We start from the raw sequence: 24,466 nt of genomic DNA, 5'->3' as shown, positions 1-24,466 counted from the left end.
AGTACAAGTGAGGATATAAGATAAAAGTGACTGATGGGAAGAGTAAATCACTGTAAGCTTGACTTCACCAATAAATGGGAATCCGTCTTTATCTACTTAAGTGCCACCATCATTTTGTCTAAGAATGTTCACTACAATAGCAAAAACTACAAACAACCTACCGGGGGCAGTTAGTTAAGTTGGGGAACCTTCATACAACAGCCTACTATGCTCCTATTAAAAATACGTAAAAGCCATTTTGATTAATAAGTACAAGGCACTATTGTGACTCACAAGCATATATTTCTTCTTTACAGAAGCCCATGATTTATCTCTGTATTATAGAAGTAGTAACTGAGACACAGAGAGAAGTAACTCGTTGAGACTATGTCATACTGCTGGTTTTATAGATGGAGGGGGCCAGAAACCAAGAAGTGTAGATGGCTTCTAGAAACAGAAAAAGATAAGGAAAACAGATTTTGACATCAGAGCCTTGAGAAGGAAACAGCCCTGCTGACACCTTTCAGCTCAGTGAGACAAATTTCAGACTTCTGACCTCCCAAACTGGTAAGTTCGTGTTGCTTTAAGCCATTAAGATTGATGCAATTTTTTTACAACACCGATAAGAAACTAATACAATAAGGGATAATAAAAGTACTATGTGGACAACATTATTTCCAGAAATGCCTTTACTAAAGTTTAATGTAGGGGCCATCACTTTCTGGTATAAACAGTAAGTTCTGTATCATCTATGAACCTATGGCTGAGAACAGTGCTAGATCCATAAAGAGATATGTAATAAACATGAATAAATAACAGCTTAGTATAGATATGACTTTTTTATTGAGGTATAATTTGACATTGAACTAGCAGTTCCGGGTATATGACAGGATTAAATATTTGTATATATTGCAAAACGATTACCTTTTCTCTGTATGGATTTTGGAAATTAGTAGAAAATGTGTCCATCACAACAGGATCAGTCCTATCAGAGTAACTTTTTCAGATAGCAGTTTCAACGAACTACATTCTGAGTTATCAAAATTTCACGTTAATGGTGCAGATTCCTCTTAAGCATCACAAGAAACGAATATTCATTTTTGTGGAAATACATATTCTAGTATGTCTCTAACTCCTAAGCTCAAAAGATCTAAGACATGTACTCTAATGCTTTAATGTTATATTATAAATACACATAAAAGTGATTCAAAGGTATGTGAATGCTCTACTAGAAAAGACAATAAAAAAAAAAGTCTAACCACATAAAGGAATATAAAACTATTTATTGACCACTGTTTACCAGTATTTACAATAAAGTAAATAATATACAGTTGGATAACATTCTGACTACAAAGTTATTGTTTTTCCTGGTTTCTGCTGAACCAGTAACTCAAATACTGAGAAGATTGAGCCTACATGTAAGGAATGAGTTGGGGTAAAGAAAAAACATGCAGGTCAACAATTTAGATTACAGAGGTCTGTCCCCCCATTTATTCCAGCAGGTGCTAAATTGCCAACATCTCTAACCATCTGATTATGATCAGGTTTCCATGAACAAGTTTTAAACATTCCATGAATCATGACCTTTTAGTCAGTGCAGCACAGGGATTTCAACTTCTTCAAAGGGAATGGTTCACCAGAAGGAACCTTTAAATGTCCACTAAGTTTTGCTTACCTAATTAAAACATACCAGGACTTGTCTGGTTTTTTTCATTTGGGTGGGGAGGTTATTGGTAGTGATAAAATTTTCCTTTCAGGAATCTTGCAAACAAACTTGCATTTGTGTGACTGCAGACATGGATTCTGTTACGGCTGCTTTCAAACTGTCCAATTTAAATTGCTTACGTTATATGTAAGCCCAATTAATTACAAAATTTGAAAGGTTAAGGCTTCAGGAAAACTTTCAATTTAAGTGATTTCTTAGGTTGCTAAAAATGATGGCATCCCAGAAACGTGGGCTTATCCATGGTTATAAAATGCTGTTTTTATTTTGGGGAATGTTAAAAAAAAAAAAAAAAAAGAAAACGATTTACGTATGTATTTTAAGTATATACACAAAAAAAAACCCAAATAAACAAAAAACCCAGAATGGTCCTTAGGCATATAGGAGTTAAACACAAATTCTGATTGAAGAACAACTATGAAGATTTCCCCCAACATTTAGAAAAGGTGTTCTCTAAAGCAGGGGAATAATATACCATGGTCTCAAATATTCTTCTTTGATAAAGGAAGCAACTACAGAAAGCTTTTATTTGTTCAAAGTAACCAGTGCTATAGATGCAAAAAACCCCAACAACTCCCCCAATACTACTTCAAAACAAACATATCAAACTTGATTTTCATTAGAATGTTATTTTTTCACACTAATAAACCAAAAAACCAAGACCCAGATTTTATATATATATATAAATATATATAAAAAGCAACACAAACAATTATTGAGCTTCATCTTCCGGACAAGAATGCCAAGTTAGTCTCTCTTCATAAAAAGCAATTACAATCTGAGGACACTTCATATTTGCCTCTTTTGCCAGCACCAAGTCTGCCTCATCTGAATCTTTCCTGTTGTGAGGAAAAAAAATGTTCAGTCAAAAGTCTCAATGGTTTTTGTCAACTGCAAGTCTTTCACTCAAGTCGTAATTCAATCAAAAGGTGTTTAAGTGCTTCTGAAGGATTATGTGGTACATGTGACTATGTTCCAATACAACCTCATCTTCCAAAACAAGCCACAGTTTGCCAAATTTTGTTTTAAAACATCATAGCAAAAGAAACTAGAATCATCCTTTCAGCAGATAATTACTACCTCATAATGATGAAAACTATAAAACCTTTTCTAGTTAAGGCTTCACAAATTTAAAAAAATCTATTCCTACTTTAAAATAAAACAGCAATCATCTGCACACTTACCATTTCATGAGAAACATTAATTCTCCACTGCTGTCTGTGGCACCAATTATTCGTTCAGGATCAAGACCTCTGGCAAAGCCTCTTGGTTTATCAGCCTGATTAAAAAGATATTGACTATTAAAAAGATATTGACTTTTCATATAGCAAACTAATATTAACTTCCAATGTGTTTACATGAAATATAGCTTTCAAATAAAAATCATCCCATAGTGAAAAAGAAATAGCAAGAGAAAAAACCCTTATTTAGTACTAAAACATAATTTCTGTTAACTTTTCAAGAAGCTACAACAAATGTGGGTATCTAAAAGTATTCTAAATCGCAAGTCAAGGTAACAAATACCTTTCCGTATCCTAATATGTCAAAAGACAGAACTGTATGGGCACACAAAAAAATTAATCCCTTTATTTTGCTAACTCATCCATTAATAATCGTAAATTCTTGGAAGATTTCACTTGTAGGTATTAGTCTAAATTACCCACATATTTTAAAAGCACACACAAAACACAAATAGAAAATAGTAAAAACTTCAAAACTCACACTCATCAGTAATGTAATCAATGTGAATTACAGGAAACCTTATAAAATACTTAGCATAAACCACTGCTTCTAAAAGTGTGGTTTGAGGACCCCTGGATATTCTAGAGACCATTGGTATGTGTCTGTTTATCTGCAAGGTCCCCTCTTTTCATGTATCTCTGACTTCAGATTATCTTCGTATTATCTCCAAACATTGAGAGCAAATCAGATGCAGAAATAGAACTATCTTAAGCCAGACATCGAAAAGATTTGCAAAGATGTAAAATGACACTCTTCTCGTTTATTTTTCATGAAAAGTTATGAACATGCAATAGGTTCTATCACTGTTAACTGAATACAAGGATTTTAGGAATTTGTTTTATTTCTCATATAGTTAGTATTGATAGTCATAACACACATGAACAAAAGTTTTTGGGGATTCTCAGTAATTTTCTCAAGTATTAAAGGGGTTCTGAGGCCAAAAATGTTTGAGAACTGCCTACGTCAACAAATCCCTTCTCCCTACCAGACTTTATCTATATCCTAGGCTCTGGAGTCACATTACCTGGGTTAGTTAGAATGAAGACTCTAACCTTTACTGTGTAGCTTTGGGCAAGTTAACCTCTGTGGTTCAGGTTTTCTATAAAACAGGAATAATACTATCTGTCTCAGACGTTTTGTAGTATGCAAAGTGCAAATTAAGTTACATAGAACACTGCTGGGCACATTGTAAGAGCTCAAAGTAGGGTTAAGTATTGTTATTAAACAGTGTTTATCAGTATATGGTTGACTTTCTATCTATGCCTATAAATTCTTAACGTGTTACCTTTTTGCTTTGGCTGCTGAAGCATTCAGAACCAAATATGTCGTCAACCTCTGTGTTTCTAATCTGGGAAATGGGGATAATACCTATAATCTTAATAAACTTGCCATGAAGATTTAACAGATTATCTGTGAAGCACTTGGCATCTAGTTCAAATGATAAAATTTTAAATCCAAAGACCTTATCAATGCATCCATATTTTATGTTTAGTTCCCAAACCTAAATACTAATTCAGAATCAAGACCTTTTCTCAAATTGATGTTAGGTCAGTAGGCACGGTCAGTATGTTTTGGAGTTGAGGGTATAAGCAAGTAGTTACGTGTTTTGCCCGAAGCCACAGAAACATTAGAGAAGCAAAGACTGGATCAAAATATCCATGTAATGAATGAACCAACTATCTCATTTCACACCCTCCCCCCAACCAAACCCCAAAAAACCATAAAAATAACTTCCATCACCAATGATTATATACTTCAAAATCAAAGTGTTATTTGCCAATATCCTTGACAAACAAGGATCTCATGCAGAAGTACTTTCTGGTGGTCAATGCCACTAACAGTCCCTAATCAGGATGTGCCATGTGGATTGTGTTTACTACATTGTAAAGGACAGCAATGATCTAATCTTTGTGTTCATTCTATTTAAGACTACCAGTCCCGGATCACAGGAAATGGTTTTACTAAGGCTCAAATCCACGAATTTACTCATAATAACACTAGCATAACAATTTAAGTAGTATAAGCACTTACTGCACATTTATATGAGGCAGGCTAAATCATGTTTATCCTTTTTTGTCCTAAATATTAAGCATTTTAAAAAAGCTTTTCAATGATTTCTAAAGCATTTCAATTTTAAGTATTTTAAATGTACTTTAAAAATCAAGCCATCAACCTTTTACAAAGTTAGTCCAGTGGGCAATATTTTACACTTACAGCATCTCTTTTCTTCTTGGATTTGCTATCATCAGATTCACTGTCAGATAAAGATTTTCTTTTTGTGCCATCTTTTTCTTTACCAGCTTTTTGAGAATTAAGAAACGCTTCAATTAACTCTGGACAATCTAAATTTTCTTCAGGTTCCCAAGTATTGTCAGCACTAGGTTCAGTTAAAAAAAAAAAAAAGAAAAGAAAAGAAAAAAATTCAATTAAATACAATTCATCACCATCATCCACATCCATTTAATATTCATCTGAAAAAAGTCTGCTGTACTGCACATGCTTCTTCCCTATCTCCACATTCTCGAGAAAATCTGCTTATATTTCCTGTGTCTTTCTCAGCCCCCTATTAATCTGCTGTATTACCTCCAAGTTAACTATACCTGACTCTAGCAGAATTAGAGCTAATATTTTTCTAAGTTACACCAATAACCCACTTCAGAATTTCTCTGAAAAGGCTTTAAAAATGTGGATTCCTTATTCCCACCCCAAGTTACTTCACCAGATCAATCAGACTATGCCTCAATTTGGGATCTCCAATACGGTGTTTGAAAACACAATTCTAAGGCATTCTTAAATGTGAGACAGAATTGTCAATTTCTGCTGGGTCCTCAAATTGGGTAATGAAGAACAGAGGTTGGCAACCCAAAAGTCAAATCCAGCTTTTTGTATGTTGGGCAAACTAAGAATGGTTTTCACATTTTTAATTTGTTGGGAAAAAATTTCAAAATGACATTTACGTGAAATTCGAACTTTAGGGCCATACAGTGTCATTAGAACACAGCCATGCTCATTTGTTTAATGTAGTGTCTGCTGCTCCTTTTGTATTATATTTGCAGAGATGAGTAATCATGAGAGACCTATGGTCCACAATGCCTAAAGTATTTACCATATGATTCTTTAAGGAAAAAGTTTGGCAACCCCTGATACAAGGCTGAGATGAGCATTTTCATGTTTTTCAGAAGGACTAGAAGAAAAATGAATAGCAATTACCAATATGAAAAATAATCCTAGTGATAGGCTTGCAACCTTTTTTTTTTTTTTTTTTTTTTTTTTTGGTAAACGCTATGCCCAATGTGGAGCCAGAACTCAAAACTGCGAGATCATGAGTAGTATGCTTTACAAACGGAACCAGCCAGGCACCCCCTAGTCTTGTTAACTTTGTGTGCTCTGATCCAAAACGACTTTACAGAACAAGACAGAAAGAAATTAATTTTAGAGATGTTGGAAAACAAAGGTAATGTTAACCTCTGATTGTAACCTGCGTCTTTTGATATGCTGAGACTCTAAAATTGGAAAACCTGAATCTGAGAACAGAGGAGCACAAAAGAGTTGAAGCAGAGCCTCCGTCTAATATAACATAGATCTACGTAACCCTAACCCTTTCTATATGTGGATAACATAAACTTGTATATTACCTAATACACTGCACAGTTAGTTATCTAGCAGGTCTCAATCATAATAATGGCCTTAAGTTTCGGAGAAAGAGGGAGAAAAGGAGTTAAGTTTCTTAACATTTTGATGGGCTGGGTAGAAACAAACAGCATTTAATGTTTTGAGATTCCAAAACAACAAAAAACCTACCATACGAAGGTAATCAATTCTTTGACACATTGGTTAAATCTAACTTTAAAATAGTTTGGACTTGGGGCACCCGAGTGGCTCAGTCAGTTAAGCCTTCGACTCTGGAGTTCAGTTCAGGTCACGAACTCACGCTTTGTGAGAGTGAGCCCTGTAGCTGACAGCTCCCTCTCTCTCTGCACCTCATCCCCACCCTGCACACATTCTCTCAAAAATGAAAATAAAGTAAAATAAAATATGATAAAATAAAAGTTCAGACTTATTTTGCTTTGTTCTCCTACCTGTTGGAAATTTTTCTAGTGGCAAATTACGAATTTATGATGTACACTTTCGCTCAACTAAGAATACTGAAAAGATAAAATAAGAAACCTTCAATCTTCCATTTAACTCGTAATTCCCAAATTGCTTACGGAGGCAGCTTTAAAGGTAAACGGTGGGGCATGTAGTAGGTATCAGATATCTGAAGCCTAATTATTTAACTAGCACACTTCCCCATGTCCACCCCGTTCAGAAAACTGTTGACTATCTTCACTATCCATTTTTTATAAGTCACTGGCCATGGAACCTTGCTGTTTTTGTGGTATTAGGCAAAAGATTCCAAGGAGATTTAGCACAAGATAAATGTAAGAGTAGAATTTCTGCATGAGTTATTCGCAATACATTATAAAAATTAGGACAACAATTAGCAACGAGGAATATAAAGAACTAAGGAGCTTGAAAAATGCCCTGACTGCTTCTTAGAGATTAGGATACAGTAAACCTAGTATATGGCACAGGTCCTGGATTATGATAAGCACTTCTGTTCAACACCCACCAGTCTACCTTATATAGCTTCACACCTTATATAGCACACCCTCCCTATATAAGGAAACGTCAATTAAATATTCTAATTGGTGCAATACTTAACTACCTTAAAATGCATTATACGGTGAACTGCACTCTGTAAATGTGACTCTTCAAGGCAATCGACTAGTTTCAAATATGCTTGGTTACAACTGTAGGCTAAAGACTTGGCTCTTTTTAAACAGCTCTCAATCAAGGTACCCTAGATTAAAGGTATCTTTACATTTAAAGAAATCTATGGAGAAACTGATTTTAAAAACTTCAGACTAAAAGCAAACTTTAAATGTCACTTAACTGCAGTTAAACATCTAATAAAAGCACCAGGTTTCTTACTCTGTAAATCCCTTCCACTTCAGGAAATACTCCACCTTCCCATTCACTACACGTCGGTCCAGTACTTTTTCCACCACAAATTCTTCAGGCTCTGCCTCTTCTACTTTTTTACTCTTTCCATTCTGTTTCTTTCCCATTTTTTGCTAAAATAAAACAAAAAAGAGATTTAAGAGACATTTTTTAAAAATTTTGAGTACATTTTAAAGACTAAAGACTGCATTCGACACCTGTGTTTTTACTTCTATATCCCAGGGGAGACCCTTCTGAAAAGATTAAAGTCAACAAAAGGAATACTTAATTCCATTTTAGCTCAAACCTATCATTTAGCTCAAACCTATCACCCACCCCCTTTCACTTTAATACAATCAAAAACACTGGAAAATACTGTTATCTTCTCCGAATCCAATCTCATCTAGTCTACAGGACCAAGTTTGCTAGAGTTTGCACTCATTTTAACTGCAAAAAGCAACAGACAACTAGAAAAGTACCAGAAGATGACACAAAGAAGAGAGTACTAGTAACAGGTCTTACTGAGCCACAGTCCCATTAAACTATAGCCCCCAAACACTAAAACCCCCTGTATCAATGCAAACACCAACGTTAAGCCTTGATTATATAGAAAAGAGGTAAATGCAGAATGAAAACATGGTCCAGAATCCTGATATCAATTGCAGAGTCAACTAAGGAGACCATGAAGAGGCTAAAAAGGACGCTAGTATTGTTCCGTAATTTCTGTAGATAGTATTACAGATCACGTGGAACAAAGCTATAATGTTGTCACACGAAGATGCCAAAACGCTGGATCATTTTAATCCTCCAATGTGAAAAAATCTTCTTGGTTCTCAAGAGTCCAAACTGGTAGCCAACAAAATTTACGTAAAGAAGTTTTTAGGTTAGTTTTTTTCTTTACATAATGCTACAAGAGAAGCCAAAAGACCATGCTAAACCCCACATTATTTTCCAATAAGTCAGATGTTATGAGGATTGATAAGAGATAAAACAAAAAACTTAAATGGTTAATTAGAAGAGACTAAGGGAGGGAAACCTCAAATGTTAATTCTAAATTCATTTCAGTGGTGCTATTAAAAAAAAAAATCTTAATTGCTAACACTGAAGTCACCCCTAATACAGCATACAGGCAAAAAAGTTAACCAGCAATACTTCAAGATGGCAAAAAAAACATTAAAATTATGGAATTATTCACAAATGTACACACACAGAAGTAATAAAACTCCTCTGGAATTTACAATAACCCAGCAAACACCTGATTTTGTTGGATATCTTCTCTAAGTCAGGCCTTATAATTTTCATTAATTCAGACACTGGGTATCACAACCAGTCAGATAGCTTTTTGTTTCTGTACAGTACAAGGAATGGTAGTGAGAGAAATGAAGAACGGGTGTAGACAAAAGTCTATCAGTGATCCTAAATGATAAAATAGCCATCTTCATGAAGATGAGGTTAACAGAATAAAGAGGAAAGCAAAAATAAGCACAAAAAGTGAGAAGAATAAACACTAATAAAACTTGGCACAAAAAATGAAGTATTTACTTCTATGGCACCCATAAACTACTTACAAATGTTCATTTTTTTCTTTTCAAACAAAATTCACCCACTTTCCCACATAAATTAAAAGCACACCTCATCTCTTGAAAAGAATTTTCAAGGCTGTCAATTTATGATCCCTTGTCAAAGGATAAAATGCTTCAGTATCATTAAGTTACAGACATTGAAGACTATCAAAACTGTGCCAAAGCAATAGAGGCATCTATGTGTGCTTTCATCCTCCAAGCCTCAGGGATAGCTAGTTCCTTCTCCTTCCAATACTTGAAGGTCACAGGCAACCATACAGCCAATTCAATTATCTATACACTTTGGTTTACTGGTTATGGAAGTTGAAGGGCAGTTCAATCCTGAGGGGGCATGGAAGATGCTTTGTGCTTTTTTCCACTGAGGGCTTTGATGTGAATCTTTTGTGCCACACTTTATATTTCAACATTTGCCAGGATTTGAGTTAAACGTGCAACCTAATGATGGTAAAAATTAAAAATCAGCAACTTGCCTTTTTAGTGTGAAACCCAAGAGAGCAATATACAAACCAAAACCAAACGTTTTACCTTATTTTCGTGTTAGCACTCACCTTTAATATGACTGCAATTATTAATGCAATGTGTTAGAATTACTGTGAGAATCATAACGTTCAATTTTGTGATTTGTATATGAATATTTCAATGTTTTAAAAAACCTGTAACAATATAGCTGAGCATACTACGTCTTTACACATTCATAGAACTTTTAACGAAGTATAGGAATGAATGCAAACTCTGGATTTAAGAAAGTGAAAAAATTTAATTGCTCCAAATTTAATTGCTGCAGATCTAGTCTTCTCTCTTCCTGGGACATATGTATGGTTTTGTTCATTTTGTATTTAAAAAACCACATGGCAATGATGTGATTTTAAGGCCTTAATGTATTTTAGAATAATTAAGCTTGAAATAGGACAGTATGACTAAAGTAATTCCCAAGATCAAATGACTTTTGTCCCAACCTAGGTGTATGAGGAACAACTTCTTTAACCAACACTGAAAATACCTGCTCTCTCTAGAATTCAATATAGGGAGATTTAGGGACCCTTATGCCAACACCCAAGAGCTTTACAGCACTGCCTGTCAATATTCTTCCATGTTGCAAAAGTTTATTTTTATTTCAAGATAAAAATACTCTGTAAAATTCATGTTGCTATCCTCCCAAGATTAGGTTTCTTTAAATGGATTAAGACACTATTAAGCCAAGCCTGTAAGTATCTTAATGTAATGATTTCGATTTTGCCCCTAATTCTCCCCATAACAACACTGCAGGGAGAGGGGACTGGGAAATACATGTGGATGTAAATATCTCAACCACAGAGATGCAAAGTTATAATTTTGGGGGGAAAAAAAATTTGAGTTAGATCCTTACGTATTTTAGGTTTTCATTAACTTACCAATGTAGTTTTATTGGAGGCCATTTTTTATTGCAGACTTGAAGAGCTATTACTAGAAAAATGCATGACAGTTAAAAAGAAGTTTGCACGACACAAAAAAGGTAGGTAAACACAAGTTTTGTTTGGATTCCAACCCCCACTTATGTATCCTATATTTAAAATTTGTACTCAAATCCAGAGATGCAGATTTGAGCTCCTGCCTAAGTTATTAGTGACCTATGCTTGCTGAGTATATCAGTGTTGTAACCAAGTGGATTGAGAAATCCTTATTGGGTACCCTGGTATCTGAGACAGTTTTACAAAGGAAAAAATAGTAGACAAATATTTTTTCCCCAATCTAAATCCCGCTGATATCAATCCTATCCAGAATTTTTAAAAAAGTCAAATAACTTGTTTCAAAATTCGATGTGATAACCCAAACAATCACAATTATTAAACTACCTTCAATTTTCCACTAGACCTTGTAACAGTCCAAAGAGGCACCTACATAACCCCAACTTGGTTTCTTTTTAGAACCCCCGCATTCTAATCACTAGTTTTAAAAGCTGAAGACAGAAAAAAAACATACTGAGATGCGTGAGTCCCATTTCGTGCCACTTTTAAGACAAACCACCTCTTCTGTCTATCCGCCCCCCATAAGCCCCACCCTGCTTAACCAGGCCCAAACACCCGGCCCCCGCCCCCCACCCGGGAGCGCGGGCCTCGTGGTCAGCGCATCCGCGGGGAGAAACAAAGGCCGCGGCCCGGGGGCTCAAGGGCACTGCACCACTGGGCCCGCGTTCGTCCCCACCCGGCGGCAGCCACGTAACGGAACGCCCGCCGCAGCCTCAGGACAGCGAGCCGTGCTGATGCGGGAGAACGCACCGCCCTCACGGGAGGCCCAAGTCGCCGACCGAGGCCGCGAAGGGGAGGAGGGCCCCTCATCTTGATCGCGGGTGGGGGAGGGGGGAAAGGAAATGCGCTTTGTCTAGAAATAAGGCGGCTGTCGCCACGGCTCTCGACCCTCTCGAGGTCTGTCTCGTTCTCCCCCTCCCCCACAACTAACTCCAGGCAGCGGCCCAGCGCCAGGCCAGCCGCTGGGTCTCCGCTCGACTCTCCGCTGCTTCCCGCCAGCTCCTGACTCGGGGTCGGGCGGGGAAGGGCGGGAAGCAAGGAACTGGGGTGCGGGGCGAGAATCCCTGGGGCGCAGGTGGTATCTTAAGCACCACCACCGCGTAGAGAAAGAGAAAGAAAGACACCGACTTCACCGCCTCCGAGCTGCTCCGCGTCCCGGGTCTGCGGCGTCTCCGGCCCTGCGCGCCTCAAGCTCCAGCCACATCCGAGGGGGAGGGGGCTGGGGAGCTGCGCGCCGGGCAGCCGCTGGGGGGGGGGGGGGGGGGTAGGGGAAATGGCACCGCCCACGCCGGGCGGCCGCGAGGGGCGGGGCGGCCGGGTGCGCGCTCCCGGCGGGGGAGGGGCCGCGCGCCGCGCCCGCTGGGAGCCGGTGCCCGGGGCAGGTGGAGGGCGCCAGCGACGGGGCACTTACCGTTCGCGGCGTGGCGCCTGGTGGCCCCCGGAGGGGAGGGAGAGGGAAGTAGGGGCGAGGACAGTGACCGAGCTTCTAGACGGAGGCGTTTCTGTTTCGCAGCTGCAGCGCCTGGCGCCAAAACCGGGCTCCGCCCACTTCCTCGCCCCTGGATGTGGGTGCCTCCAAACGCTAGGGGTGAGGGAGTGAAGAAAAAATTGGGCGGGGAGAATCGGAACTAAGCAGGAGTGCCCCTCTCAAACCACTTTCTCCGAAGACCTCTCTTGAACCCAAGGGGTCGACTCCCAAAGACGTTGGACAGGGTTGGTGGCGTGTGAAGTGTAACGTGTTGACTAGAAGTCGCTTCGGGTGTTTCCGGAAGGGGCCGAGTCAGTCCTCAGAGCAGGAGGGGAAAATTGGGGGAGGGAAATCGCTAGGGGGAGGCTACAGATTATTCTGGCGGGAGATGAAGGGCGGGGGAGCGAATTAACAGAAGTTTTGCTGCAGGGACCACCTCCCGGTTTGAGGGGGCTGGGCTTTAGGGCTGCGGATTAAGCTCCTCCCGACAGCGTTAATTTCAAACTGCGCGACCGTTTCTCACCTGCCCTGCGCTAAGGCGGGGGCTGGACCCAATTCCATTAGAGAGAACTACGCAGGACTCGAGCCTTCCGCAATTCACTGAGTCCATTTACGCAAGTGACGTCAAGCACTGCTACTGGCTGCTAGGGGGGGAGGAGTACGTATCTGGCGTAAGGAGGGCGTAGAGCGTTCCCGCCATTGGCGGCGGTTAGGGCGTTTACGCAACGGCCTGACGTAGGGGAAGACGCGTTGGTCGGGGGGAAGGTTCTAGAAAAGCGGCGGCAGCGGCTCTAGCGGCAGTAGCAGCAGCGCCGGCTCCCGTGTGGAGGTGCTCTTAGCGGTGTTGTTTCTCGAGCAGCAGCAGCTCTCACTACAGCGCCAGGACGAGTCCGGTTCGTGTTCGTCCGCGGAGATCTCTCTCATCTCGCTCGGCTGCGGGAAATCGGGCTGAGGCGACTGAGTCCGCGATGGAGGTAACGGGTTTGAAATCAATGAGTTATTGAAAAGGGCATAGCGAGGCCGTTGGCGCCTCGGTGGAAGTCGGCCATCCGCCTCCGTGGGAGAGCGGCGGTGAAATTGGGCCACTTCAAAAGCGGCTCGTCTCAGGATATTTTTGAGGAGAGGTCGTTAGCGGAGGCCGGATTGTGAACAGTATCTTCCCCACCCTCAGCCTGCCGGCGCCATTTCCCTTTGCTGGGGGTGGGGGATGGGGAACTTCCACATGGCGGACGCAGTCCTGGTTTGGCGAAAAGTGGGGCGCGGAGGCGGAAATTCTTACTCCCTTTTCAAAGCACGCTGATTTGGGGGCTCTGGCGTCCCCGCGTTTGAGCTTTTCGGCGGGCTTCGGATCCTCCGGAGCGAGGCTGCGGAGCTTCCCCTCCCCCCCCCCCCTCCCGGGAACCGGATTTGGCGGCCGCCATTTTCATTCCTTTCCTTCCTCGCAGCGTTTTTCTTTTCAGTCTTTGGATTCTGCTAGTTTTGTTCCTTTACGGAAGAAGAGAAGTGGTTAACTATTTTTCTTTGTTTTCGGGTTATTCTCATGCCGTTTCGGGGTGGATTCCGAGGGTTTGGGGGAGCTTGGATCTTTAAAGTCCTGCGCAGCTCGTTAGAGGCTCTCTGCTTTCCCCTCGATGAAATGGCGCCATTGCGTTCAGAAGCCACACCGAAGAGCGGGCGGGTGGGGGAGTCGGTTCCCCGGGGCTGGTTCGCACCGGTGTAAGAGGAGGTAAAACGACCTAGGGTGTCGGGCCGAGTTTTAAGGGAAGCCATATTACAAAGAGAACATTTTGTTTTCCAGCCCTCGCTTTTGGGTAACGGTTTTATCGGAGTCTGCGGTGACTTAAAAGCTAGTTGAATTGCAGGAAACTTTAGACATAAAAAGGGGAGCCATTAAGTTAGTACCGATTGGGGGTGGCAGTGGGGACGGGGGTGGGGGGGTTGGTTTCACGATCCCGTAAGGATTCCTTGAATTGTAAGATATTCGTGGTAAATAACATTTTTGCTGGGAAATGTAATCATCTTTCCTGGGTAAGACTAGAGGGTCTTGTGATAAGCTAGAAATTAAGAGGGAAGTAAAATAAAAACTTTTGGTCTTCAGTTAAAACGTGGCTCAGTCTTTCATTGCTTTTAACGGTTACGTACAAAACTTGTTTTCAGGCTTGGCCACTATGTATTTGAACTTTGTCATTTGCTTTTCTCATTTATGTTTGCTATGATGGTTGATCATTACATTGATAAGCAAAAGGTCTCCAGCGAAGGGGGCCTGGTTGGGTATTTTCTTTCTTAAGCACGCTTATAAAATAACTTTGTTTGTAATCGATAGTGGACATCGGGTAAGTTTGGAAAAACTGAGGTAAGTAATGAGTTTTTGCCTTTTGTTAGTGATGTGTAAAAGTTGTTGTAAATGTGCTTTTATATTTGCGTAATTTATTTGGGTTGTAAAAACTGATTTATAGTAGTTAGACTAAGTTAAGTAAAATTAGGTTAACTTAAATATCAATGTCAGATAATCATTTAACAGGTCTTTTGAGGGCTTTAGGAGGTAGTTTGAGAATTTGTTGAGCTTTTAAAAATATAATTCTGAGAACAGAGGAAAAAATCTAATTGTATACTTACCACTATTTTTTTGAGCTGTTGGGGAATTTTCGTGCATAGAAGTAGTAACCTCCACTGGCCTGAGCTGTATGTAGTACTAGCTGGTAATAAAGTCTCTTGTTGTATGGAAAATTTTATTTGACCTTTGGTTTGTATTATAGACTCACAGCAGATGTTTCTGGGCACTATGACCTATTCTGGCTTCTGAATACCTGTTTTAAATTTTTATCCTAGTTATCTGAAAACGAAGCATAACAACCCATCTTAATTGAGAGCCGAAGATACCGGCTGTTAATGCAACATATATTTGCTTGGTGGTTTAAAGGGGTTAACGTTTTTTCTGCCCAGGTTTCCCGTCCCCCCCCCCATGTAAAATTGGAGACACTTGTGCTTTGTAGTCTGCCAGATGGCCGTTAAGGTCGATAACTCGAGTTTTGGGTTTTTTTACTGCATCAATGAAGTGTAAATTGTGGTAATACAAAAACTAAGTTAACAGTGGTCATTTAAGCTTTTATGGTTCTTGAAAAGTGAGATTACAGCAACATTGTACTGCATTTACATACGGTTCAGTAATATACTAGATTTTTTTGTGTTTTGTAAATACCAAATACAAGCATGCCCACAATCAGTTATGTTAAAAACTTCTAAAGCTCTGAACACTGTTAGTCATAAAAGGTATTTCTCCCTTGGTCAGAAGAGAGAGGCAGATTTTATAGGGATGTTTTGGTAAATACATTGAATGTTTAAGGGTTTTTTTTCCTCATGGAGAGTTGGTGTATGGGGGAAGAATGATTTTTACAAGGTTTGGTGGTGTGTGTGTGGGGTTTTTTTTTTTTTTTTTTTTTGGACTGAAATACATAAGAATCACCACCAGAGGGAGCAGTAAAGGGAAAATAAATGTCAGTTTTAGATACTGAATCCTGAAATGGTAAATTGTGAGTTATAAGAACCAACAGTTCTTTATGTTTTAAAAGAAAAAGTGTTTACAATGAGTATTTAAAAGGCACTTTATTTGTTGTGGACAATAGGATTGAATCTAAAGTTAGTAACAATCCTTTAAACTTTCAATGACCAAGGACTAGGTTTGCTTCTCTCTCTACAGAAATTTTTTTTTAAGATTAAGGCATGTTAAAATAATTTAATGTCAAGTAAATTTGGATCAAGCATTAATGACTTTGAAACTTGTGTAGTAGTTCAGCTGAGGCAATTTTTTTGGTGTAACGCAACTAATATGCAGTTTAACATATGGTTTAAATTTGATGTAAGTTTTTTTTTTCCCCCCCAGAAAACTTTAGAAACTGTTCCTTTGGAGAGGAAAAAGGTACTCTGCCAGCAGGTCACCTCATATTTAAGAATTTAATTTCCTGCATACAAAGAGGAAATGTAAATAAAAATTGAAATGATGTTTTCCTTTGCAGAGAGAAAAGGAACAGTTCCGTAAACTTTTTATTGGTGGCTTGAGCTTTGAAACCACAGAAGAAAGTTTGAGGAACTACTACGAGCAATGGGGGAAACTTACAGACTGTGTGGTACGTTAAATGTAAAAATGTCTATAGATGCTAGTCTTTGAACTTTTGGACTCCTCTAAGTTTAATGTGTTGAGTAAGTTATTTTTAAAGCCATGTTCATGAAAATTGCTCGTCATTCAAACTGCTTTTTCATAACACAAGTAATAAGAAATGCTAAAGTTCCCCCCCCCCTTTTTTTTTAAGGTCATGAGAGATCCTGCAAGCAAAAGATCAAGAGGATTTGGTTTTGTAACTTTTTCGTCCATGGCTGAGGTTGATGCTGCCATGGCTGCAAGACCTCATTCAATTGATGGGAGAGTGGTTGAGCCAAAACGTGCTGTTGCAAGAGAGGTGAGCAAAATAGAACTTTGTCAGTAAATATGAAAGTAAGTTTTATACGTAACTTAAATCTTGCCACTTTAAAGCTCTGTCAGTCTTGTGTCTCTTGATTTTCCTAGATTTGCCTACTTTTCTGAAACTAGTTTTTAGGTTATAAGCTATTGCTTTAGGTGGTATTTTATCATAAAATAGAAACTACTTTTTGGTACCTAGATATTATGCTTTAAATCATGTTTTCGTTTGTTTTGTTAAGGTAGTTTTTTTCCTTTTTCAGGAATCTGGAAAGCCAGGGGCTCACGTAACTGTGAAGAAGCTGTTTGTTGGTGGAATTAAAGAAGATACTGAGGAACATCATCTTAGAGATTACTTCGAAGAGTATGGAAAGATTGATACCATTGAGATAATTACTGATAGGCAGTCTGGAAAGAAAAGAGGCTTTGGATTTGTTACCTTTGATGATCATGATCCCGTGGATAAGATTGTGTGTAAGTGTCTATAAACTCTAGGTGCATGGCTCTTTTCATTAATTTTTGGGTTTGTTTATTAAAAGGTAAATTGTACAAGTTGTTGGTAAAGAACATTGAGGTAATAGACTACGAACTTTTCATTCCAGTGCAGAAATATCATACCATCAATGGTCATAATGCAGAAGTAAGAAAGGCTTTGTCTAGACAAGAAATGCAGGAAGTCCAGAGTTCTAGAAGTGGAAGAGGAGGTAACGTCTAACTCGTTTATTTTACTGTATTTTATTTTATTTTTTTAAGATTTGTTTAATAAAATACCTGTTACTAACCTGGTTGTTTATTGCAGGCAACTTCGGTTTTGGAGATTCTCGTGGTGGTGGTGGAAATTTTGGACCAGGCCCGGGAAGTAACTTTAGAGGAGGATCTGGTAAGTTTACCTTCTGTGTGAATAGAAAGGTGAATATGCTTGTTTAAAAACTTAATTTTAATTAGATTCAGGAAATCCAGTGTTTTTAAAGTTACCTTGAAGGGTTAAGTAGGTTGTATTATGCTGGGATGTTCTGAATTGGTCAGGTAAGAGGTTATAGCTAAAAGCATAATTTTCTAAATTCTAATCCAGAGCAATCCATTGCAGAGATCTTTTTAAGGTAGTCAACTTTTTAAAAAAATTAGGTGCTACTAGTTACTTTAAAAAATGAGGGACCCCCTGAATCAGGATTGAAAATATTGTGGAGGCTTTGTGTATTTGTTGTTGTTTTTGGCTTTAGGTTTCAGATTTGTTTGGCTTGGCTTACTAATGTGATGAGGTGCCAACAGAAAACCAGTTGTTTCTCTCACCCAACTTCATTCTTTATAGATAAATGGAATCTCTTAAATTGAGACTTGCCAAGTCTGAGCCTCTTGTTTAGGCAGTTATTCTCATGAGATCTAATTACGCAATTTGTGTTTTAAGAATAAACCAGTAAACACCAGTGTTCTGGCACAAGGAGGTTGGTTCCTGATAATTTTCATTGAGAGGTACTAATAAAGAGGGTGGAGGAAAGCAGGAAGAGAAATTAAATAGGGTGGACAGGATTTAATAACGTTTTTCCTGTTTCTAACAGATGGATATGGAAGTGGTCGCGGATTTGGGGATGGCTATAATGGGTATGGAGGAGGACCTGGAGGTCAGTTTCTTTCACATACGGTTTTTGTGATTTAAAGATTTAAACCCTATTTGTGTTTGTCCAGTTAAGTGTGTACATAAAATTTTAAGTGTTTTGCATTTTATGTTTTGTAAAGGGCTTAGGTGATAGTGTTTCAATTATTTGGCTATTCCTTCATAATTTGCATTTTTTATGGAAAGGATATTTTTGCTTGTAGGTGTTTACAGGTTGCAAATTATTTCAGTGGATTTTAAATTAGAATTTATAGATGCTGTCATACTATATCCCATTGTTTCTCAAGCAAAATAATTAGATAGGTATTTCATGTGCTCTTTTCCTGAAAAACTACAAACCAATAGACGTGATCATGGTTAACATGTCAAAGGAAGTATATGTAAGCAGTTGTGTTTTTTTAGTCTCTTACCAAGGTTAAGTCCCATAAGATAACTTGTAAAAAGTCACCAAAAGAATTTCTAAAATACACAACATTCTTCCTGGGTTTAGCTAAGTTGTGAATTCCTGTTACGTAATAAATGTATTAGATATATGTTCTGTTGGAGTACAGGAAAGTTAGTATTTGCTGGCAAATATCCTATTAAGAAAGGGATATTATAAACTGAGCTAGTAGAAGACGCGATTGCTGGTTTTGCCACTCCTTAAGCGTAACTAAGTTACTCCAACATCTCAACTGTTTCAATTCTGCTTTGAAGTCCAGATATTAATTGGTATTAAGAGAAAGGAGTTCTTGTACCTCAATAATTTGAGACTTCCATTGTAAGTTTTTGAATTAGATGCAAGTTTGCTAATTTCTGGTCCTCCCCCCATTTCTACTCAGAAGGGTGTCGTGGGTATATTATTTAAGAGACACGGTTATTTATCAGGAAGCATGTTTGGAACTTAATATTTTGGACCAGTAGAGGTGTGTGGCTTTTTTATCCCGCTTGCCTATGCTTCTTGTCTGCCCCCACCCCCCAATCCTTACACAAAATACAAACCTTTGAAAGTACCCATACGAATCTTTAGTATCTTTAGTGTTAGGGGAGAACATCTATGGCATTGCAAGTATTGGTCTCTGTAAAGGTTTTTATCCCGTTGGTTGTGAGGAGGTGTTCCCTGCCTCTAAATGTTTATCAAGCATATGTACTCTATTCTGCCCTTGAGGCTGTTACGGAAGAGGTTTTGTAGAACAAATATTTTGCTTATAAGAATGTGTTTGGAAAGTTGGAAATCGGTGTGATAAGACAGTTCGAATGGTATTGAAAATATTAAGTAATTACTTAAAGGCTTATTTTATAATAGGTGGCAATTTTGGAGGTAGCCCTGGTTATGGAGGAGGAAGAGGAGGATATGGTGGTGGAGGACCTGGATATGGCAACCAGGGTGGGGGCTACGGAGGTGGTTATGACAACTATGGAGGAGGTAATAACTTCACCTGCAACCTTTATGTGGGAATTTGGATTGGAATTAAAATGATTTAACAAGTGAGATTTTTATTTCAATGTTGTCAATAGTTGCCTTAAACTATAGAGTTGTAGATAGGCGTTTTGCATTTATTCTGATTGTTTTCATGGGAGATTTTGTCCTAAATATTTAGCATATGTCGCTAGTTGAATGTTGGAATATGTTATTTTGAAAGTCATGATGCAAAACCTATTCTTCCGATTTTTTCACAGGAAATTACGGAAGTGGAAATTACAATGATTTTGGAAATTATAACCAGCAACCTTCTAACTATGGTCCAATGAAGAGTGGAAACTTTGGTGGTAGCAGGAACATGGGGGGACCATATGGTGGAGGTAATTTATAAGATTCTTTAAATTATTTTGTGTGATTAAAGGATTAGTCTTAAGACACTTTAATTGCTAATTTGAGTAACATTTCCATTATGATGTTAACTAAAACGATGGGATTGGATTGGATATTCAGTGGTATAGAATATTTAGGACTTACAAAAGTAGGTTAGACACTTCAGGTGGGGCTCTTTTTCTTTGGCTGATTACTTTTTAAAAAGCCAAATAAAATTGAGCACATTGCAAGCTATATTAAATTCTGTGTTTCTCTTTGAAAGTTAAATCACAAACCTTTATTTCACAGTATTAAGCTCTTAAAGTTTTCAGTAGAACCAAACCGATTTTTTGTCCTTTTTTTTTTTTTTTTTTTTAATCTTACTCCAAATGATTGTGGTAGAATAGCAGCATTATAATGTTCTCAATTGTAAAGGGCAAATTAACTTTTTTGTGAGTCTGGATAAATCATTTCCCGGGTAATAGGTTGACTAGAAGCAGGTAACAGGTTATGAGCTGCTTGTTTCAAGGAGTGTATGTCTATAAAATAGAAATCGATTATAGATACTGTTAGGCTAATTGCAGAAAATGGGAGTAAATTTGTTTTCTCTTGCTGTTTTTTAACAATTCTAGGAAACTATGGTCCTGGAGGCAGTGGAGGAAGTGGGGGTTATGGAGGGAGAAGCCGATATTGAGCTTCTTCCTATTTGCCATGGGTAAGTAGCTTTTGAGTTTTACCTTATTATTGTCTTGGGAGATCTAGCTGCCAGGAGTAAAAGCTTTTTAGGATCATGTTATCTTTCCTTAAAATCTGGTTAGATGGATAATTTCATAACCTATTTTTTTTTTTACTCTTTACTTCTGTTGAAACAGGCTTCACTGTATAAATAGGAGAGGATGAGAGCCCAGAGGTAACAGAACAGCTTCAGGTTATCGAAATAACAATGTTAAGGAAACTCTTATCTCAGTCATGCATAAATATGCAGTGATATGGCAGAAGACACCAGAGCAGATGCAGAGAGCCATTTTGTGAATGGATTGGATTATTTAATAACATTACCTTACTGTGGAGGAAGGATTGTAAAAAAAAAAAAAAAATGCCTTTGAGACAGTTTCTTAGCTTTTTAATTGTTGTTTCTTTCTAGTGGTCTTTGTAAGAGTGTAGAAGCATTCCTTCTTTGATAATGTTAAATTTGTAAGTTTCAGGTGACATGTGAAACCTTTTTTAAGATTTTTCTCAAAGTTTTGAAAAGCTATTAGCCAGGATCATGGTGTAATAAGACATAACGTTTTTCCTTTAAAAAAATTTAAGTGCGTGTGTAGAGTTAAGAAGCTGTTGTACATTTATGATTTAATAAAATAATTCTAAAGGAAATTGTGTAATTATAGACTTTTTATTTTAAATAAGTTAAGGAGTGGGTAGTATAATTAAGGTCCTTTGCAAAGTTGTTGTTATATTTGTGTAAGATAAATGCTGGTCAGATATAAGTGTGTTGTCTGCAATTCATCAGGATTAAATTATCTAGATAACTTAAGGGATATCTCTGCAAAGAGAAACACCTTTTTAGATCTTTTAGATGCTGCTTCTTCAATGCAAGGAAAGGAAATAACCCCAGCGAGGTACTCTTCAGGGATACAGGTCTAGTACAAGAGAACTCTTGACGGCTACTAAGTTCAGCCAGTCTTAAAAAACTGTGCTGTTTCTACAAAGCTTTAACTACAGTAGTTTATAAGGATGACAACGAAAGCTGAGGGTGTAGAGCAAAATAGTTCTAAGCTTCAGTTAAACTTCTTTAGGTAAGATCTTATTTACTTTTCCTTTCTTAATTTTCCTCCCCAAAAGATAAACTAATACTACTCTTCAATGGTCTTTCAGTATAGTGGTTCTTATGTAGTTTAACATAGCTATAAATTTGAGTTTAACAATTTATAAACTCAAGAGAATCTTATAAACCCTGTTTTCCAATCTGTCATTTACTTAAATTATTTTGGTTGTTTTTTTCCCCCCTTTTTTCCCTTCTTTCCCACCCCCTCCTCCCTCTATGAAGATTCAGGTGCTTAACATATCATTTTTTTCCCTGCTGGAATTTAGCATTGATATGAACCATGGACAAGTATATTCTGCTGCCACAAAGACTGTAAAGTGCTTCATTTCAACAGCTGAGGCGCAAGCCAAGTGATCATTAATAAAGCTTTTCTTGGTTCCTTCAGTGGTGTTGGTAGTAAAATGGTAGGTAAAAGTTAGGCTGCAAGTTCAATAAATCATGAAATTACCCATCATTACACCCTTGTGTATTCACATTTCTTGGATCAAGCATTTTGAGTGAACTAGTGGTTTTTATTAAAAATAAAGAATTTTGTTCTTCTGTTATATGGTTGTTCCTAGTTGTACATGCTTATCAGGGTCAGGCTCAGGAGAAGGTAGGGTAAAATGGTTGAAACTTTGCAGATGATAGTTTATATTTATGAATAAAGTGTCTACGTTATAAATCCTGTATGTATCAAGTACTAAATACTTAGGTTTAAATGTGGTAATTCTTTCCAATCCCCTACCTTATAGGAGAGATGTAGGTTGGCTGCTGAAATTCATTTAAGTGTCAACAGTTTGATTTGCCTGGCTTTATTGCCTTTTCAGGAATGTGATTATCAGGGCTTATTCTACTGTATGCACCAGTGAGTCTTCTTTGATCCTAAGACCACCACTGAAGTTATTTAGGTTCTTTGGACAAACATGATAAACTTCTTCAGATACTTTTTTTTTCCTTTGGCAGGAAGGTGTCTTGCTGCAGGTAACTAATGAAGAAGTGGTCAACCACAGAGTCTTCAAGAAATAAGAAATACTGTACCATCTGAAAGTAGTTCTTGTTGGTGCCTTCATTTAAAAAAAAGCACTTTAAGATTAAAGGGAAATGTTTTCTGATAAAATACATCATTTAGTACAGGTTCTTAATATAAAACCATTACAAATTGAGTACTGTTTGTAAAAGAGTAACATCAAGTAAGCTAGAGAGAGAAATGTATCATGTTTTAAATTAGGTTTTGTGAGTAGACAGATTAAAATTCTATTTTAAATATAAAGTTTATAAAATAAACACTTTTGTATTCAAATACTTGGTGTAATGTTTACACATAAAATGTGTGAATCTTGTTCTATCAACTTACAGTTGTCTAAAAGATTGCCATCCCCTAGAGTTTTAAAGCAGTTTCACAAAGCTATGCATATTGCCATTTTTATTTCAATATTAATAGTCAAGAAAAGCATTGTGGACATTATTGGCTGTCCCTAATAAAATGCCATTCTTTTTATACTGTACATTCAGTGTTTGAATACTGCTCTAGTTTTCTCGCTTTACCTTGTTATGTTTAACATTGCTGGTGGCGTTTTTGCAAATATTTTAAACAACTAGAGTGGTCCCAGTTAAGGGCAAAGCACTGAGACACCATCTCATACCAGTTTTTCAGATGTCAAGTAGCTTTATATGCATCTCAAACTTAGTTTCAGTGGTTGTCTTTTTTAAGGGTTAAACATGGTGGACGGAGTTTTAATAAGCAGTGCCTTGGATGTTTACCTGAAATAATGAAAGATCCATAGGAAGGTTGATTTAACTTTTTGTTTTGGTTTTGATGAGGTATCTCACAGGTAAGTTAAACTAATGGCCAAAAGAACTGTTTTGTTTCAAACAGTAGCTGCGTCCATCAACTGTGAACTTGTGAGAATGCTTCAAAGTTAGGTAAATTTTTTGAAGGTTTTAGAAATGCCCAACTCTACCAAGAAGTTGAACTTGAAAGGTAAATCAAGTTGGTATGCTAACACAACGTTAAGTACCTAACCCTTAATTTGCACAAATAGGGGGGAAAATGCACATCAAGCTCACTGGCTTACTGCAACTGAGTAGGTAATGTTGAATACTCCACAGGCCTTTTCCCCATGTGTATGTTGTATACTGAGCTGTTTAAGAACTTGAGATTAGTGTGGTTTTTGTGGAAGTTTTCTACCAGAAGGAAATCACAACCTTTGATACATGTGTAGTATTTCTAAAACCGGCTTTAATTAATTAACCCTAAACCTTAATACTTAGTTCAGAGCAACAATGAACTCATCACTTTGCAGGTCAACAACTTAAACTGCAAACTGCAGCTGTGACTCT

At 38.0% G+C, this 24,466-nt stretch overlaps 2 protein-coding genes across 10 annotated transcripts; one reads left to right on the top strand and one right to left on the bottom strand.

The window, feature by feature from the left end:
• Positions 1-1,242: 1,242 nt before the first annotated feature.
• On the bottom strand, positions 1,243-13,022 carry CBX3 (chromobox 3). Of its 4 annotated transcripts, XM_042920581.1 has the most exons (7): positions 13,007-13,022; positions 12,427-12,597; positions 10,902-10,953; positions 7,919-8,061; positions 5,159-5,321; positions 2,887-2,981; positions 1,243-2,541 (listed from the first exon to the last, which is right to left on the bottom strand). In XM_042920581.1, exons 3-7 carry the CDS (start codon positions 10,923-10,925, stop codon positions 2,415-2,417), a joined length of 552 nt encoding a protein of 183 aa, XP_042776515.1. In that variant the 5' UTR covers positions 10,926-10,953; positions 12,427-12,597; positions 13,007-13,022; the 3' UTR covers positions 1,243-2,414. The 4 variants fall into 4 exon arrangements, with proteins under 4 accessions (XP_042776515.1, XP_042776506.1, XP_042776525.1 ...); XM_042920572.1 differs by lacking the exons at positions 12,427-12,597; positions 13,007-13,022 and adding an exon at positions 12,144-12,256; XM_042920591.1 differs by lacking the exons at positions 10,902-10,953; positions 13,007-13,022 and having other exon boundaries at positions 12,427-12,865.
• HNRNPA2B1 (heterogeneous nuclear ribonucleoprotein A2/B1) lies at positions 12,961-23,624 on the top strand. 6 transcript variants are annotated; one of them, XR_006197405.1, is made up of 13 exons: positions 13,177-13,457; positions 16,364-16,399; positions 16,497-16,607; positions 16,791-16,937; positions 17,200-17,410; positions 17,539-17,640; positions 17,736-17,816; positions 18,493-18,555; positions 19,834-19,953; positions 20,208-20,330; positions 20,952-21,034; positions 22,411-22,548; positions 23,090-23,624. XR_006197405.1 is itself a non-coding variant. In XM_042920541.1 (12 exons), exons 1-11 carry the CDS (start codon positions 13,452-13,454, stop codon positions 21,011-21,013), a joined length of 1,062 nt encoding a protein of 353 aa, XP_042776475.1. In that variant the 5' UTR covers positions 13,176-13,451; the 3' UTR covers positions 21,014-21,034; positions 23,090-23,624. The 6 variants fall into 6 exon arrangements, 5 of the variants coding, with proteins under 5 accessions (XP_042776497.1, XP_042776475.1, XP_042776489.1 ...); XM_042920541.1 differs by lacking the exon at positions 22,411-22,548 and having other exon boundaries at positions 13,176-13,457; XM_042920532.1 differs by lacking the exons at positions 22,411-22,548; positions 23,090-23,624 and adding an exon at positions 21,192-21,693 and having other exon boundaries at positions 13,205-13,457.
• Positions 23,625-24,466: the final 842 nt, after the last annotated feature.

The sequence above is a fragment of the Panthera leo genome, chromosome A2 (genome assembly GCF_018350215.1).
Source record: "Panthera leo isolate Ple1 chromosome A2, P.leo_Ple1_pat1.1, whole genome shotgun sequence".
NCBI classification, from domain to species: Eukaryota; Metazoa; Chordata; class Mammalia; order Carnivora; family Felidae; genus Panthera; species Panthera leo.
This window is presented reverse-complemented; position numbering and strand designations above follow the sequence as displayed.

Excerpts from the sequence above, each read along its gene's own strand:
- CBX3 (XM_042920581.1), bottom strand. The coding sequence starts at position 10,925 with ATGGCCTCCAATAAAACTACATTG. Across the intron at positions 8,062-10,901 it reads CCTCCAATAAAACTACATTG|CAAAAAATGGGAAAGAAACA; the intron begins GTAAGTTAATGA and ends GTTTTATTTTAG. Across the intron at positions 2,542-2,886 it reads TTAATGTTTCTCATGAAATG|GAAAGATTCAGATGAGGCAG; the intron begins GTAAGTGTGCAG and ends TCCTCACAACAG.
- HNRNPA2B1 (XM_042920541.1), top strand. Across the intron at positions 16,400-16,496 it reads TTCCTTTGGAGAGGAAAAAG|AGAGAAAAGGAACAGTTCCG; the intron begins GTACTCTGCCAG and ends TTTCCTTTGCAG. Across the intron at positions 20,331-20,951 it reads GGGGGGACCATATGGTGGAG|GAAACTATGGTCCTGGAGGC; the intron begins GTAATTTATAAG and ends TAACAATTCTAG.